General features: G+C 49.1%; 1 protein-coding gene across 1 annotated transcript in view; it reads right to left on the bottom strand.

Annotated features, from left to right (window-relative positions):
• DNAH10 (dynein axonemal heavy chain 10) overlaps positions 1-17,603 on the bottom strand; it is a 1,963,751-nt gene that overhangs the window by 1,356,893 nt on the left and 589,255 nt on the right. The window contains exon 20 of the mRNA XM_086942901.1: positions 1,901-2,377. Within this exon, the coding sequence (XP_086799027.1) occupies positions 1,901-2,377 (477 nt within the window). The remainder of the gene's footprint in view (positions 1-1,900; positions 2,378-17,603) is intronic.

Consider the following 17,603-nt stretch of genomic DNA (forward strand, 5'->3'; position numbering starts at 1 on the left):
TACTCATGGCTTTCTTTCTGTTATTGACTATATTTTGGGTTCTACCTCTATTAAAATATTTACAGGTGGCTGACGTGTGCTATTTTTTTATCTGATCATGCCAGTTTCTGAAGCCTTTGATTTCTCTACTTTCAAAACTAAATCAGAAAGCTGGAGATTCAACAACTATCTATTCTGTTATATCATTAATCGTTTTAATGATTTTGTTCAGAGGTGTTTTCATTTTAACAAAACCATTGATAAATAAAAACTAGAATGCAATTAAAGCATCTCAAAGAGCATTTGTGATTTCTTTAGTTGCTCATAAAAAGAAAAAAGTAAATGCTCAATACTAACACTTACTCGATAACAGTTAAATCTTTGAGCATGTCTAATATCATTCATGGTCAAATACAACCCTGGAGGACCTTGTCACAGCCGAAAACTAATTAAATAAAAAATGTAACCACAGAAGCTTGCAATATCCTACTGCTCCTTAAGTGTAAAATGTATAAGTCTGAATAAATCAGGTAAACTGTTAGTAAACTATTGAAGGTTAAGAGTGAGAGTAAATTAATTGGTAGTATTATTAACAAAGTTTATAATTCTATTTTTATAACTGATATTTCCTCCTCATTTGAATTACTCCACAAATGTCTATACATAGATGATGTTCTTCCATTACTTCAAAGACTTTCTTAAGTTCTTCACAGATATCCCCCAATCCGGTTATGCAAGAATATGACCATGAAAGAGAACTTTCTTTACAGGAAATCCTGCAAATTATTAAGGTTTTGAAAAGATCTAAGACAACTGGACCTGATGGTACAGAAATCAAACTTGTTTCTTATTTTTCCTCCATATTGTCCCCATAGTTATCGGAATTGTATAATTCTCTACTCCATAGTTGATGAGCTAAGGCATTTAGAAGCACTTATAACAGTAATCTCAAAACAGGATACAGACCCAAAATATTGTAAACATTATAGGCCCATTTAACTATGACTTCAAAATGTATTCTAATATATTAGCTACTCATTGATTCTGCTATGCAAAATATAGTTAAAACTGAGCAATCAGAGTTTAATAAAGGTATACTAGCAGCTGAAAAATCTAGATTTTTTGCAAAAATTGTTTCAATGGACTCCAATTGTAAAATTGCAGTAGCTGTTCTATCTCTTGATGTTGAAAAAGCATTTGACCGTATTAATTAGTGTTATATGTTTTAGATCCTGAAAGGGTTTGGGTTTGGTACTCCTTTTATATCATATGTTCAATTACTATAATCTTCTCCCAGAGCTAGTGTTTTCGTGAAAAACTGTCTTTTCCCTTTACTGTTTGCATTGGGTCTAGAACTCTTCTTGGAATGTTTAAGCTAGACTTTTTCTAGCACTGGTTTTAAAAGGAATGATTCAAAAATGTCAGTACATACTGATGATATTTTAAGAACACCTCTAGTTGTATTTGTTTCTCAAATACTTCAAACCCCATGATTCTAGGAGATTCCCCAAAGCAGACTCTCAGGCATTCCATCTACAGTTCCCTAAGGGAAGATTTCTGATTCCCCCAGAGATGCCTTGCAGCATTCACGTTTCAGAGCTCAACAATATGTTTTAGCCAACAGGAATGGCTAAACCTCAACCAGACTGTCTAGGACACCTACCAATTTGTTTTTGTGAAAACCTTCACAGGATGAGAGAACCACAATAACATTACAGGATGGGAGGGCTGTGGTCATATTGCAGCAAAGCACAGGATTTCTCTCACAGACAGGTGAGTCTTGGGAGGGTTGGAGGAGCTTGTCATTGTGCTGTTTTGTGGAACACCCGACAAACATTCCGCTCACCCGTATGTGGAGTAACTTCAAATATCAGGATACATAATTAATTTTTTGCAGATCTTCAAAAGGAAAAGTGATTACCTGCAGTTCATCCTGGACACTGTAGAGCTCTTCTCTGGCAGACTCGTTGAGCAGTTTTCCCAGTGAAAGCACCCAAGCCCTTGCATTCTCCTGCACAGTGTAGGCCAAGGGTCCCAAGTAAAGCCTTATGCATTGTTCATCTTTGAATAAAACCTGTTCTGTGACTTCCTGGCCAATGCGTGTATAGAATTGTAACTTTTCATCATAAGTGACACAAGAGGGCTTCTTTGCTGCAAATTTTTCCATGACAATGGCTTTATCTAACTTCCAAAGGGGTCGATACCTCTTCCACCGGTTCAAGTACTTAGTAAGAGAAGTCAGCAGCTTATGTACGTTTTGAGAGATGGTAATTGCCTGATCAATAATATAGGAGTTTTGAGAAATGTCAGAAAAGAAGGTGAAAATAACCAATTCATCCTCTTCAGCATGCTGTGGTGGGCATTCAATGCAAGTGCCATGCATCCATCGAACAAAGGTCTAAAATTGATAAGAAAAAATAGATTTTAAGAATAAATATTCTACTTATGTATTTCAACAATCTGAAAAGGCTAAGCAAAAAATTATTGTTCTACAAAACATTCCCAGTGCATTTAACACAGTTCTATAATGTGTTAGCTTGCAAAGCATATCTAAAAACAAAGAAGTACAAAAACTTCTTGAAGATATGAAATCATACATCCGTGAAAAATAAATCAAAATTTAAAACATGACTGTTCAGTATTGTGGATTGCACACCTCGAAATAGTTAATCACTGTTCTTTGTCGCTTTTTTTCATGTGTGGTATCGTTAACATCATTTTTATGATATCAAGCAATATTTCTGGTAGTTTGTTGTAAAAAGAATTGATAGGAAGTATTGTATAATTAAATTAACTTGTCTAGTGTAAGAAAATGAATTAAAAAAGTTGACAAAAATGAAATGTTCCTGACTTAAAGTAATTTGATTGTAGATTTGAAGTAATATTTATTAAAAGTAGCTGTTAAGAAGTGAAACAGAATTCCATTCTTTAATTAATTCAATACATTATCTAAAACATTTTGTATTGTAGCAAATGTAAATGGAGAGAGGGTAAGAAGAAAACCAGCAATGGTGTTGGTCTGTGTTGTTAACTCTAAAAAGAAAATTTCAAGAGATTAAATAAATTGTTTCCAACACTTTTCATTTTTAACAAAACAAAACATTTATCTGTTCACCACTCCTTGCACAGTATACACTAAAGACATTTTATGCCCCAAAATTACATTCTAAAAGTGAAGGCAAGGGGGCTGAGCTTTAGAAAAATAATTGTTTCTTACCTGTAACTCCTTTTCTCTCGCAGGGAAATATCCATTATAGTCATAAACAGTGAATAGTCCAGCCCATGGAACAGTAATTATACATATATATATATATATATATATATATATATATATATATATATATATATATATATATATATGTGAACAAGGGCTCTTGAGCCCGAAACGCGTCATTGCTGTTACCTGTACCTGCATAAGTGAAGAATTTTCTGGTCAGATCCTGTGGTTCGTCTCCTGCTTCGCCGGTCCATGGGGATTGGAGGTGGCTCTGGGAGTGTTTCTTGCATATATATATACTAGCAGCCCGTCCCGACGTTGTCCGGGTATGAATTGCTGCCGGCCAGTAGTATATTGTTTTATAGGATTTCGTTTTGATAGCATTTCTCATCTGTCACAGGCCTGTGAAACGCTCCGATTCACAGTGCACTGCTGATGCACTTAAGTGTGCGCGTTCAGTAGTGTGTGAACTCGAGTTTCCCTACTTTATTTTTCCTTGCAATATTATATAGCGTGAACTCGACAACATGGCATGAGCACAATTTACATTACAGAAGAACACATTCATTTGTGGTAGGCACGGGGAGACAAAGCGATTTGCCTGGAATCACAGGATGTTGAGCTGATGCCGAGATTCGAACGTAGCTCCCCAGCTCTAAAGTTTGCAATTCTAGAACTTGTGGCGGGAGGTGTGTCTAAAAGTGTATGTCGGTGCTTGCCATCAATGAGAGCGACCTGTGCATTTTTCAAATTGGTGGTGAAAAAACATGAGTATGTTGCTGGAGATGTGGGCCGCCGTGCCACCAATGTACTTACCGGGGGAGGGTAAACACCCATTATTCCGCAACTTTCTTTCCGCATACCATCACTCCCCATACTTTCATTACGAAAGTACCATGACTCTGCAATGCCATTATAACGCATGGCATTACATTTTATATGCTTTTACCACGCATACATTTACAACGAATCGTTGTAAATGCATGAATGGTAAAAGCATGTTTTTTTTAATGTTTGGATAAGATAAGTATGGGTATAGGGGTATTTGTTTGGGGGTACTGAGTATATGTTTTGGGGTGTTTGGGTATTTTAAGGGTTCAAATATAGTTTTGGGTTATGGGGTACAGGGGTAGTTTTAGGGTTTAGGGATAGGTATGGGTTTTGGGGTATAGGGGTATTTTTTGGGTTCAGGGCTAGGTTTGGGTTTTGGGGTATAGGAGTATTTTTAGGGTTCAGGGGTAGGTTTGAGTTTTGGGGTAGAGGGGTATTTTAAGGGTTCAGAGCTAGGTTTGGGTTTTGGGGTACAGGGGTATTTTTAGGGTTCAGGGCTAGGTTTGGGTTTTGGGGTACAGGGATATTTTAGGGTTCAGGGTTAGGTTTGGGTTTTAGGGTACAGGGTTATTTTTATGGTTCAGGGGTAGGTTTGGGTTTTGGGGTACAGGGGTATTTTAAGGGTTCAGGGCTAGTTTTGGCGCCGAACACCTGCATTTCCAGATCCACACCAACCCAAACACCACCCTCAGAGGCACCCTGATCTACCGACCCCCTGGACCATGCACACAATTCAGCGAGGACATCGCCGACTTCGTCAGCCCGCATGCCCTCCCCTCCGCTGACTACATCCTCCTGGGAGACCTCAACTTCCATCTAGAGAACAACAACGACCGCAACACCAGCACCCTGCTCGACAACCTCGCCAACCTGGGACTCAAGCAACTGGTGTCCACCCCCACCCACCTCGCCGGACACACACTCGACGCAGTCTTCTCTTCCAGCACAGACATCGACTTCAGCCACGCCACAGAGCTTCAATGGACGGACCACAGCTGCGTCCACTTCACCTTCAAGAGAACGACGACCCACCAACACCAGCAACAGGCCGCCCGCAGAAGCTGGAACAAGATCACAGCAGACCAGCTCGCCACCTCCCTGAGCCAGCACCCTCCTGCCAGCTCAGCGAACCCCAGCCAGGCCGCCGACAACCTCACGAAGTGGATCAGCAACTGCGCGGACGAACTCGCCCCACTGAGGACCCCGCCTAGCAGACCCGGCAGCAAGAAGGCTCCATGGTTCACCGACGAACTCAAGAGCTCCAAGAAGAACTGCCGTGCCCTCGAGAGAGTCTGGAGAAAGGAACCGACACCGGACAACAGGACCTCCTTCAAACTTGCCACCCGGAAACACCACCAGCTGATCCGCGCCGCCAAGAAAACAGCAATCAAGGACCGGTTGGACAACAATGCACACAACTGCAAGGAACTCTTCAACATCGTGAAAGAGCTTTCCAACCCCAGCGCAGGAAACAACGACATCACCCCATCGCAAGACCTCTGCAACTCCCTCGCTTCATACTTCCACAACAAGATCGCGGACATACACAACAGCTTCTACAACCAACCAACGCACACCATGACCGAACAACCACCCCCCACCACCACCCTCCACGCCTGGACCCCGATCAGCATCGAAGACACCGTCCGCACGATGAACTCCATCCACTCCGGATCACCGACCGACCCCTGCCCTCACCACGTCTTCAACAAGGCCGACGCTGTCATCGCACCCCACCTGCGAGACATCATCAACACATCCTTCGACACCGCCACCTTCCCTGAGAGCTGGAAACACGCCAAACTCAGCGCTCTACTCAAGAAACCAACAGCAGACCCCACCGACCTCAAGAACTACCGCCCCATCTCGCTCCTCCCATTTCCAGCCAAAGTCATCGAGAAGACCGTCAACAAGCAGATGGCCGCCTTCCTCGAGACGAACGGATCCCTCGACCCCTCACAGTCTGGCTTCCGAGCCAACCACAGCACCGAGACCGCCCTCATCGCCGCCACCGATGACATCCGAGCCCTGATGGACAATGGAGAAACAGCGGCCCTCATCCTCCTGGACCTCTCCGCGGCATTCGACACGGTCTGCCACCGCACCCTGGTACGGCGCCTCGGCAACATCGGAATCCAGGACAAGGCGCTGGAATGGATCATCTCCTTCCTCGACGGAAGAACACAGAGAGTCCGCCTACCACCGTACAAGTCAGAGGCCTCCGAAATCATCTGCGGCGTCCCTCAAGGATCATCTCTGAGCCCCACCCTCTTCAACGTCTACATGAGCCCCCTCGCGGCCATCGTACGCAAACACAACCTCAGCATAATCTCCTACGCCGACGACACCCAGCTGATCCTCTCCCTGACCAACGACCCCACCGCCGCCAGAGCCAACCTGCACAAAGGGATGAAAGAGGTAGCCGAGTGGATGACGACCAGCCGCCTGAAACTGAACTCTGACAAGACGGAGGTCCTCATCCTGGGCCCCTCACCCTCCGCCTGGGACGACTCCTGGTGGCCTCCCGCCCTGGGCACCGCACCCAAACCGACAGACCACGCACGCAACCTGGGCTTCATCCTGGACTCCTCCCTCTCCTTGACCAGGCAAGTCAACAACGTCTCCTCGGCGTGCTTCAACATCCTACGCATGCTACGAAAGATCTTCTGGTGGATCCCCACCGAGACCAGGAAGACCGTCACCCAGGCCCTCGTCACCAGCCGACTGGACTACGGCAACGCCCTCTACGCCGGTACCACCGCCAAGCTCCAGAAGAGACTCCAGCGGATCCAGAACGCCTCAGCCAGACTCATCCTCGACATCCCACGAACCAGCCACATCTCCGGACATCTGAGAGACCTTCACTGGCTCCCCGTCAACAAAAGAATCACCTTCCGCCTCCTCACCCACGCACACAAAGCCCTACACGACCAAGGCCCGAGCTACCTCAACAGCCGAGTCAACTTCTACGCTCCCAAACGCCACCTCCGATCAGCCAACCACGCCCTCGCCGCCGTCCCCCGCATCCGAAGAGCGACTACAGGAGGAAGGTCCTTCTCCTACCTGGCCGCCAAGACCTGGAACTCCCTCCCTCCCGACCTGCGCCTGACCCAAGACCACCTCTCCTTCAGGAAGAAGCTGAAGACCTGGCTGTTCGAGCAGAGGCGGGACCCCCCCCCCCCCCCAGCGCCTTGAGACCCTACGGGTATGTAGCGCGCTTTATAAGTGTCATTGATTGATTGATTGATTGATTTTGGGTTTTGGGGTACAGGGGTATTTTTAGGGCTCAGGGCTAGGTTTGGGTTTTGGGGTACAGGGGTATTTTTAGGGTTCAGAGGTAGGTTTGGGTTTTGAGGTACAGGGGTATTTATAGGATTCAGGGCTAGGTTAGGTTTTGGGGTACAGAGGTATTTTTAGGGTTTAGGGATAGGTTTGGGGTTTGGGGTACAGGGTATATTTATAGGGTTAAGATGGGTTAGTGTTTAAGGGTGTTGGGGTATTTTAAGGAGTAAGGGTGGGTTATGATTATGGGGTGCAAGGGTATTTAAAGGGAGCAGGGTAGACACCCGGAGCTGGAATGTACAGAACCTGGGAAGAAAAAACAATGAAATATTGGGCACAACGCTCGCTTTTTTTTCCCGTAATCCCGCGCCCCGCAGAAGCCCACGCCCCCAGCATACGTCTACAGCACACGATATGAGACATGGCATGAAGGGCGGAAAGTATCACACGCCCCCAGCGTTTGTCACGCCTCCAGCACACGCCCACAGCACAACGCTGACACGCCCACAGAGACTACTTTGCTGGCACGGTTCTTTTACCTTTTAAATGTATAAGGTGGGCGTCTGCATAGCCTATGTCCTTCTGCTGCAACTGCCCTTTCGAACGCTGTATTGGGTGTTGTGATTGGTGCTGTGGTTCCTGAGATTACCCGCCTCAAACGTTTGGGCTCTCTCTTTATGATATTAGCATAGATATATATATATGCGGGTGGAGCAGCATCCTGTTTAGTGGCACCCGAAGAAGGATCAATGCCGAAATGCATCATGCTCGAATTTGTCAATAAAAAGCTTTCCTGGATTTCCCTGGGCTTCATACTTTTCTTCATTGGGGGAGTTTGCAGTGATATATATATATATATGTATGTATATATATATATATATATATATATATATATATATATATATATATATATATATATATATATATATATATATATTTATATATAAACACACACACACACACATATATATATATATATATATATATACACACACATATATATTTATTTATTTATTTTCACCAAATGATCCCTCTGATTCACGATCGGTGCGTGTAGTGCAGAAAGGGAATCGAGATCTGCATTACGTATTTTCACCAAATAACAATTCACTCGCACTCCAGGAGATTGATTTCAAGGCTTATTTAATCCAGTGTCTAACAGCCAACAGTAATTTGTTCTTTGGTGGAAATATATATATATTACTTTAGCCTCTGAGCATGTGTCGGACCCATTTTGTAGCGAGACTGGTGTGAATATTTGAGCGGTTACAGGCACCGCTTTACCGGCACGCCCTTTTGGTTTGGAGCTACGCGCATTGCCTGTGCGGAGTGGCATAGAGAACACAGCGCGTGTCCCCCCCCCCCCCGATGGCCCAAGATACTCACTGTAATCCATGGCCACATGGGAAAAAAGAAAGCAGCTGCATGCTGTCTAAGGAGGCTTGAGCGGATACTGTCATCTTTGCTCCCTGAGCGGATCGCCGAGAGAGAAGTGCTTTTCGTGGCCAGCAGAGGTTGGGTCACCACCTGGTGTATGAAGAAGCTGATCACTGTACCAGCATTCACCAACGGGAAGCATGGAAAAGCTGGCATGGGTCAAAGCAGGACTGACATGGCTGGAAGTTGTGGAGGGCGTGCCAGAGTGTTTGCTTCAATGAGCGAACATTATTTGAACTTTAAAACGAGCCCCCAAGTGAAACAACACTGTTAGACCTGTCTGGCTTTTTGCGTAGTCCCTCCAATTTATTATTTATTTTGTCCCCTTTTTGCCCCTCATACCCTTGATAATTTTTGTCCACTGAGTTTTTCTAGGTGTTGGTCAAGGGGATAGGTGTTCTTTTTCCCCTCATAGTTTTTCACCTCAGGCCCAGAGGCCTGTTCTGACAGGAAAAGTTGGAACCACAAAACGGTGGCTACCAACTGCCCTAACTGTCAAACCTAGAACGTGCCCATAGACTAGCATAGGGCGTTCCAGAACCTTCTGGTCCATCCTGGACCACTGAGGGTCAGCCTATATAAGGCGGAATGCGGGGCAGCCATTTTGTCTGTCAGTGAGGAGCAGCTAGAGTGAAGGCTGAGGTCTGGTAGGGGTAGGATCCTGAAGGGTGGTTTCCTCTACAAGAGTAGCCCTCTGTCAAGGCTTTCCCACCGCCCATTCCTGTTGTCCTAGCCAAGCTAGTTCATCCTGCTGACCCTGGACAGTTAGGTAGGGGTTAACTTTTGGGATCTAAGAACTGAATTTAGAAGACTCCTGTGCCCCTTTATCTGCCCAGGAAGGAGGGCTGGTGGACTAGTGCTGAGAAAGTGCACTGTGGCTGTAACCTGTGGAAGCCCCCTTTGATTCCCCCTCCCTTCTGAGGGTAAGAAGAAAGCTTTTGGCCTGGGTGGCGCTGGACACCCCTTACCTGTGGCAGGACTGGTAGCGAGCCGACCCTCTTCTAATTGTTAAGGTGGTGAAGAGTGGAGAAAGGTCCCATCTAATCTGGGAAGTCCTGAAGGCTTTCGCCGTGATCGGGACCCCGGGGGCGCCTTCCGCGCTGTAGTCGCATTGCTGTGAAGCGACCCGGTTGCCAGGGAAAGCCAGGGCGAGACGCTACAAAAAGGCGCCTTCGCGCATGCCCAAAGCGGTTTAGTCATTCCCTCAGGAGGGGCCTAGGATCGAGCAGGCCCGTGGGTAGCGCGTCCTTCCTGAGAGCGGGCACAGTGGAAGGAGGTACCGGCGCGAGCGCTTCCGCGCATGTCTGAGGGATTAGTGGCCCCGCCGATCCACACGGAGGAGGAGCACCGGCTGCAGCCCGAGTGAGTGTCCCGCCCTGTTCCCTCTGCTCACGCGCCACGCAGAGGAGCTGGCCGAGCAGGGAGAGGGAGCTGAGGGACTCGGTGGCTTTCTGGGGGTATTGTGTCATCGGCCCTGCCCTCCGCTCGAGCACCAAGCAGAGGAGCTGGCCCGAGTGAGGAGAGAGCAGGGGAGCTTCAAGAGAGCCTTTGCCACATTCAATTGCTTGGCCACCTCGGTGGTGTATTCCCCCCCCCCAACCCCCCCACCCCCCTGCTTCTGACACAGAAAAGGACCCAGCAACGTTGTGGATACAAGTAAGGAGGTGAATTGCAGAGGGAAGTGGCGCTAGTGCCTACAGTGGAGCGAATTAGATACTGGTCATCCAATCCCTGCTCAACACAGGTTGGGGAGTAGCATAAAGAAACCTGTTGGCTAAGTGAAGGCATAAGTTCCTTACAAAGATTGCTGGTTATTAACTAAACTTCGGGGTAAATTGGAATTCCTCACTGAAGCCAGATTGGTCAATGTTGTGAACTGATTAAATGTATTATTAATGATAAATTTTGAGATAAGTTAACATCCCTGAAAGTAGAGCTACTGTTTACATGTCATCTAAATGTAATGAAAGATACTATTGATGTGGATTTTTAATGCCAGTTAACACTGCTAAAAAGATTGCTATTAATTCCATGACATCTGCATTTGCTTATACTGAGTGGTAGTTTTCTCTCCCAAGACTTAAGCGGATTGTTATTTCCTGATTGACTGTAAAGTACTGAACTGTGAATTCTAAAGTGTAAGAGAATAGAGTATATTATTTTTATAAACAGGTACTTATTTTCCTAACAAAATTGGTGTAGCGTCCTTTTTAAGTGTATTGCGTGGATTTGCTGCTGGGTGGTCTGCAACCTTCACACTGTGCCTCTAGAATTGTATGCCTTGCCCCTAGGCCAGGCTACCCTAGGTGACCTGACATCCCAGGTTCTAACAGATTGGTGCCTAGCGGTGGGATTCTGACTTGGTTGCAGCTACTCAGTAGTAATTAAACGTAATACACGCGGCCTACACCAGGAGTTTTCTCCTTGCGGCCCTCCTAATTTGTCTTTTTTGATTTTTCCAAATTTGTTTCTGGTGGTGGGTGGAGGTTAACCTCAGGTCACTTCTTGGTTTTCTCCTGTGTGTCAATTTTATTCCATAGTAAAAGATGGAATTACATTTTGAGGAGCTGGAATCCTACACCGTGACCCAACTCAAGGAGTGGTGTCAGCAACAGGGGGTATTCTTTAAAAAAGGTGCCAGGAAAGGCGAGTTGCTGACCAGCATAAGGGCATGGGTGGAAGCTCATTCAGGGGAGGAACTGGATACGGAAGGGAGTGACAGGGACACTGTCCTTGAGACTGCAATGTTGTACCAAGCTGGAGGGGGGAATCTACTGACAGGTCCCAGGACACCTTCAAGGGTGGGCAGCAGCCTCTCAGAGAGGGGTTTAACTGACGCCGAGCTAGAGGATAGGAGGGAGGAGAGGAGAATGAGGTTGGAATTAGCTAGAATGGATATGGAAAGGGAGGACAAGAGGTTAGCCCATGAGCGAACCATTAAAGAGATGGACCTACAAGCTTTAACCCTAAGGTCTTCCAATTCAGATAATGGTGGCAGCGAAACTAAGGTGAACACCAGGGAATCCAGACCCTATTTACCCAAAGATGTCGTCGCCAGTTACACTCCAGGCGATGACATTGCCAAATGGTTGGCCGCCTACGAAGTTTCTCTGAGGGCTCACGGGATCCTAGAAACTCACTGGGGGTGGGCTGTATAAATACATGCCACCTGCTGGCAGAGACACCTTGTTGGCTCTGGAGCAGGAGGAGCAAACCCACTACCCTACAATGAAGGTGGCCCTGGTGAAGAAGTTTGGACTTACCCCTGAAAAGTACAGACAGAAATTCAGGGGAAGTCACAAACTGAGTACCCAGAATTGGGTAGACTTCTTAGACTACGCCAAGAAAGCTTTGGAGGGTTGGGTCAAGGGCAGCGAGGTGAAGGATTATGAGGGGCTGTACGATCTGTTTTTGAAAGAACACCTCCTCGAGAAATGTTTTCCCGAGCTGCGCCAACACCTGGTGGACAGCAAGCTGACCAATCCCCGGAAGCTTGCAGAGGAGGCGGACACTTGGGCAAGTACCCGGGTGTCCTCAAAGGGGACTGGAGGGGATTCTCAAAAAGCCGGACAGGGCGCCCCCCAGAAGAAGGAGGGGGGAGATAAAAAAAAGGAGTTCTTCAAAGGTCCCCAAAATAATTTCCAGGGAAAGGGAGCAGGTTTCACCCCTAAGGCAAACCCGCCCAGAAACCCTAATCCTGGCCAAAGCCAGCAGCCAAGGGTTCTCCACTGTTTTGAATGTGGTGGTGTTGGACATTATAAGGGAGATGTCAGATGCCCAAAGAGACCACCCCCTCCCACCGGAGGAAGGTCACCGGGAGTAGCTAGTGTAGCGCTCGGGGAGGAGTTGCCCTTAGATAAGGGGGGTGAGTGGGCTGGTGTCACCTTAGTGTCCCTGGGAGAGCGGGAGATGGTTCCAAAGATCCAGGTGCCCCCAAATACTACAAAGTATGGGCAATGGGTCACCATCAATGGCCAGAGAGGGGAGGCTCTGAGAGATACAGGAGCCAGTATGACTATGGTGAGAAGTCAACTGGTGTCTCCAGAGCAGGTTGTTCCTAATGTACTCCACCCCGCCCCGATGGCTGGCGGCAGAATGGGCCACTATCCAGTGGCTGGGGTTCCCTTTGAGTGGGAGGGGGTTGCAGGTTCACTTCGAGTTGCCGTAAGCCCTGCCGTGCCAGTCGATTGTCTGTTGGGGAATGACATGGAACACAACACTTGGAGAGAGGTGGAATACCGGACGCATTCTGCGATGCTGGGTACACCTGACTGGGCCTGTGCAAGCACACGGTCTGCGACTGCCCGGAGAGGGAGTTCGCCTGGGTTGGAGCCTGGAACAATGGCCCAACCCGCTGCTAAAAAGGGACAGACCCGGAGACAGGGGGAGCCTGCTCCGGCTTCCACACCCCATGTGACAGATCGGCCACCTGCGGTGGTGGACCAGGAGTCCGTGGAGGGGGAAGTAGACTCTCTGGAGGATTTACCCATCCCTGCTGAGTGGCATGTGGAGGGAGGTCCTACCAGAGAGGAATTCTGTAAGGGGCAGAGGGAGTGCCCCACCCTTGAGGGACTGAGGCGACAGGCTGAAGCCCAAGCAGCAGGTGATGTTACGGGACACTACCATATTTACTGGGAGGATGGACTCCTCTACAGTGAACCCAAGGTACCCTTGCCTGGTTCATCAAGGGCCTTGGTAGTCCCGCAACAATACCGAGCCTTTCTTTTGGAATTGGCTCATGCCATACCCCTGGCAGGACACTTAGGCCAGGACAAGACCTTTACACGGCTTGTCCTCCACTTTTACTGGCCTCAGATGAAAGTGGCGTCCAACACTTACTGTCGGACATGTGTAACCTGCCAGGCCAGTGGGAAAACAGGGGGGAAGCTAAAGGCTCCCCTGGAACCACTTCCAGCCGTTAGCACACCCTTTGAGAGGGTGGGCATCGACATTGTAAGGCCTTTAGATCCACCAACAACAGCTGGATCATGCCACACGGTACCCAGAGGCAATTCCTCTGAGGACAGTCACTGCACCTGTAGTGGCAAGAGCCCTAATGGGGATCTTTACCCGAGTGGGATTTCCCAAGGAAGTTGTGTCTGACAGGGGGACCAACTTCATGTCAGCTTACATGCGGGCAATGTGGAAGGAGTGTGGAGTGACCTACCGGTTCACCACTCCTTATCACCCCCAGTCGAATGGACTGGTTGAGAGGTTTAATAAGACCTTGAAGGGCATGATCAGAAGTCTGCCCGAAAGCCTGCGGAGGAAATGGGACGTCCTCCTACCCTGTTTGCTCTTTTCCTACAGGGAAGTGCCCCAGAAGGGAGTGGGCTTCAGCCCTCTTGAGCTTCTGTATGGGCACCCTGTACGCGGCCCTCTCAGCCTGGTGAAGGAAGGTTGGGAGAAATCTCCCAGGAAACCCCCCCAGGATGTGATGAGCTACATGCTGGCCTTCAGGAGCCAAATGGCGAAGTTGTGGAAGCAAGCTTCTGACAACTTGGAGGCCAGCCAGGCAGTCATGAAGGAGTGGTATGACCACAATGCTCACCAGGTGGAATTGGAGCCTGGCCAGAAAGTGTGGGTGATGGAGCCTGGAGAGCTTAGCGCCCTCCAGGATCGCTGGACAGGCCCCTTTGAAGTGTTGGAGAAGAAGGGTAAGGCCACATACCTGGTGGACCTTAAGACCCCTCGACAGCCCCTACGGGTGCTGCATGCCAACCGTCTCAAACCCCACCATGAGAGGCCCGAAGTCATGTTGATGATGGTGACTGACGGGGAAGAGGAAGCGGAAAGCGAACCTCTCCCAGATCTATTTTCGTCTCAAGAGAAGGATGGGTCAGTGGAGGGAGCGATTCTATCTCCCACTCTAACTCCTGAGCAACGGGAGGACTGCCGCCAGATCCTGGAGCAGTACTCTACGTTGTTCTCCCTTGTCCCGGGAAGGACTCACCTGTGTACCCATGACGTGGACACAGGGGACAGCCCACCAGTGAAGTCGAAGACCTACCGGCTGTCCGACAAGGTGAATGCTAGCATCCATGGAGAGGTTGCCAAGATGCTAGAGCTGGGAGTTATTGAACCTTCCAACAGCCCTTGGTCCAGTCCGGTGGTGCTCGTGCCAAAAGCCGCACCACCAGGCACCACACCCGAGCTGAGGTTCTGTGTGGATTACCGAGGACTGAACTCAGTGACAAAGACTGATGCTCATCCGATCCCTAGGGCGGATGAATTAATTGACCGGCTAGGAGCTGCCCAATATCTGAGTACCTTTGACCTCACCTCGGGGTACTGGCAGATCTCCTTGACAGATGGAGCAAGGGAAAGGTCAGCCTTCTCCACGCCTGAGGGACACTTCCAGTTCTGTGTGATGCCCTTTGGGCTCAAGAATGCCCCTGCCACATTTCAGCGGCTGGTGAACCAGGTCCTCTCTGGAATGGAGAGTTTCTCTGCTGCTTACTTGGATGACATTGCTGTCTTCAGTAGCAGTTGGGAGGACCATTTGCAGCATTTGCAAGCAGTTCTCCAGGCCCTGAAACAAGCTGGATTGACAATCAAGGCCAGCAAATGCCAGATTGGGCAGGGGTCGGTTGTGTACCTTGGACACTTGGTGGGTAGGGGGACTGTGCAGCCCCTGCAGGCGAAGATTGAGGCAATCATGGCCTGGGAACCACCCAAGACACAGACTGAGATCCGAGCTTTCCTGGGCCTCACAGGCTACTACCGTCGCTTTGTGAAGGGGTATGGCACTATTGTAGCGCCCCTCACAGAGCTCAACTCGAAGAAACAACCTCGACGGGTAGTTTGGACGGGAGCTTGTCAGCAAGCTTTTGAGAAATTGAAGCAGGCAATGTGTGCGGCACCGGTCCTGAAGGCCCCAGACTTCTCCAAGGAGTTCATTGTCCAAACTGATGCATCAGAACATGGCATTGGGGCAGTGTTATCGCAAGTAAATGAAGAGGGCCTGGATCAGCCTGTAGTCTTCTTATCCAGGAGACTGCTTCCCCGGGAACAGAAGTGGAGTGCAATTGAGAGGGAAGCTTTCGCGGTGGTGTGGGCTCTGAAGAAGCTGCGGCCATATCTCTTTGGCTCGCACTTCCTGGTTCAGACTGACCACCGGCCCCTTCGTTGGCTGATGCAAATGAAGGGGGAAAATCCCAAGCTGTTGAGGTGGTCCATCTCTCTACAGGGAATGGACTTCCGGGTGGAACATCGGCCTGGGGTGGACCACGCCAATGCAGACGGTCTCTCCAGGTATTTCCGCCTTAGTGATGAGGACTCCCAAGGGGTTGGGTAGTTCTCCCCACTTTCAGCTGGGGGGGACGCGTGTTAGACCTGTCTGGCTTTTTGCGTAGTCCCTCCAATTTATTATTTATTTTGTCCCCTTTTTGCCCCTCATACCCTTAATAATTTTTGTCCACTGAGTTTTTCTAGGTGTTGGTCAAGGGGATAGGTGTTCTTTTTCCCCTCATAGTTTTTCACCTCAGGCCCAGAGGCCTGTTCTGACAGGAAAAGTTGGAACCACAAAATGGTGGCTACCAACTGCCCTAACTGTCAAACCTAGAACTTGCCCATAGACTAGCATAGGGCGTTCCAGAACCTTCTGGTCCATCCTGGACCACTGAGGGTCAGCCTATATAAGGCGGAATGCGGGGCAGCCATTTTGTCTGTCAGTGAGGAGCAGCTAGAGTGAAGGCTGAGGTCTGGTAGGGGTAGGATCCTGAAGGGTGGTTGCCTCTACAAGAGTAGCCCTCTGTCAAGGCTTTTCCACCGCCCATTCCTGTTGTCCTAGCCAAGCTAGTTCATCCTGCTGACCCTGGACAGTTAGGTAGGGGTTAACTTTTGGGATCTAAGAACTGAATTTAGAAGACTCCTGTGCCCCTTTATCTGCCCAGTAAGGAGGGCTGGTGGACTAGTGCTGAGAAAGTGCACTGTGGCTGTAACCTGTGGAAGCCCCCTTTGATTCCCCCTCCCTTCTGAGGGTAAGAAGAAAGCTTTTGGCCTGGGTGGCGCTGGACACCCCTTACCTGTGGAAGGACTGGTAGCGAGCCGACCCTCTTCTAATTGTTAAGGTGGTGAAGAGTGGAGAAAGGTCCCATCTAATCTGGGAAGTCCTGAAGGCTTTCGCCGTGATCGGGACCCCGGGGGCGCCTTCCGCGCTGTAGTCGCATTGCTGTGAAGCGACCCGGTTGCCAGGGAAAGCCAGGGCGAGACGCTACAAAAAGGCGCCTTCGCGCATGCCCAAAGCGGTTTAGTCATTCCCTCAGGAGGGGCCTAGGATCGAGCAGGCCCATGGGTAGCGCGTCCTTCCTGAGACCGGGCGCAGTGGAAGGAGGTACCGGCGCGAGCGCTTCCGCGCATGTCTGAGGGATTAGTGGCCCCGCCGATCCACACGGAGGAGGAGCACCGGCTGCAGCCCGAGTGAGTGTCCCGCCCTGTTCCCTCTGCTCGCGCGCCACGCAGAGGAGCTGGCCGAGCAGGGAGAGGGAGCTGAGGGACTCGGTGGCTTTCTGGGGGTATTGTGTCATCGGCCCTGCCCTCCGCTCGAGCGCCAAGCAGAGGAGCTGGCCCGAGTGAGGAGAGAGCAGGGGAGCTTCAAGAGAGCCTTTGCCACATTCAATTGCTTGGCCACCTCGGTGGTGTATTCCCCCCCCCCAACCCCCCCACCCCCCTGCTTCTGACACAGAAAAGGACCCAGCAACGTTGTGGATACAAGTAAGGAGGTGAATTGCAGGGGGAAGTGGCGCTAGTGCCTACAGTGGAGCGAATTAGATACTGGTCATCCAATCCCTGCTCAACACAGGTTGGGGAGTAGCATAAAGAAACCTGTTGGCTAAGTGAAGGCATAAGTTCCTTA

The sequence above is a fragment of the Lissotriton vulgaris genome, chromosome 11, assembly GCF_964263255.1.
Source record: "Lissotriton vulgaris chromosome 11, aLisVul1.2, whole genome shotgun sequence".
Lineage (NCBI taxonomy): Eukaryota > Metazoa > Chordata > Amphibia > Caudata > Salamandridae > Lissotriton > Lissotriton vulgaris.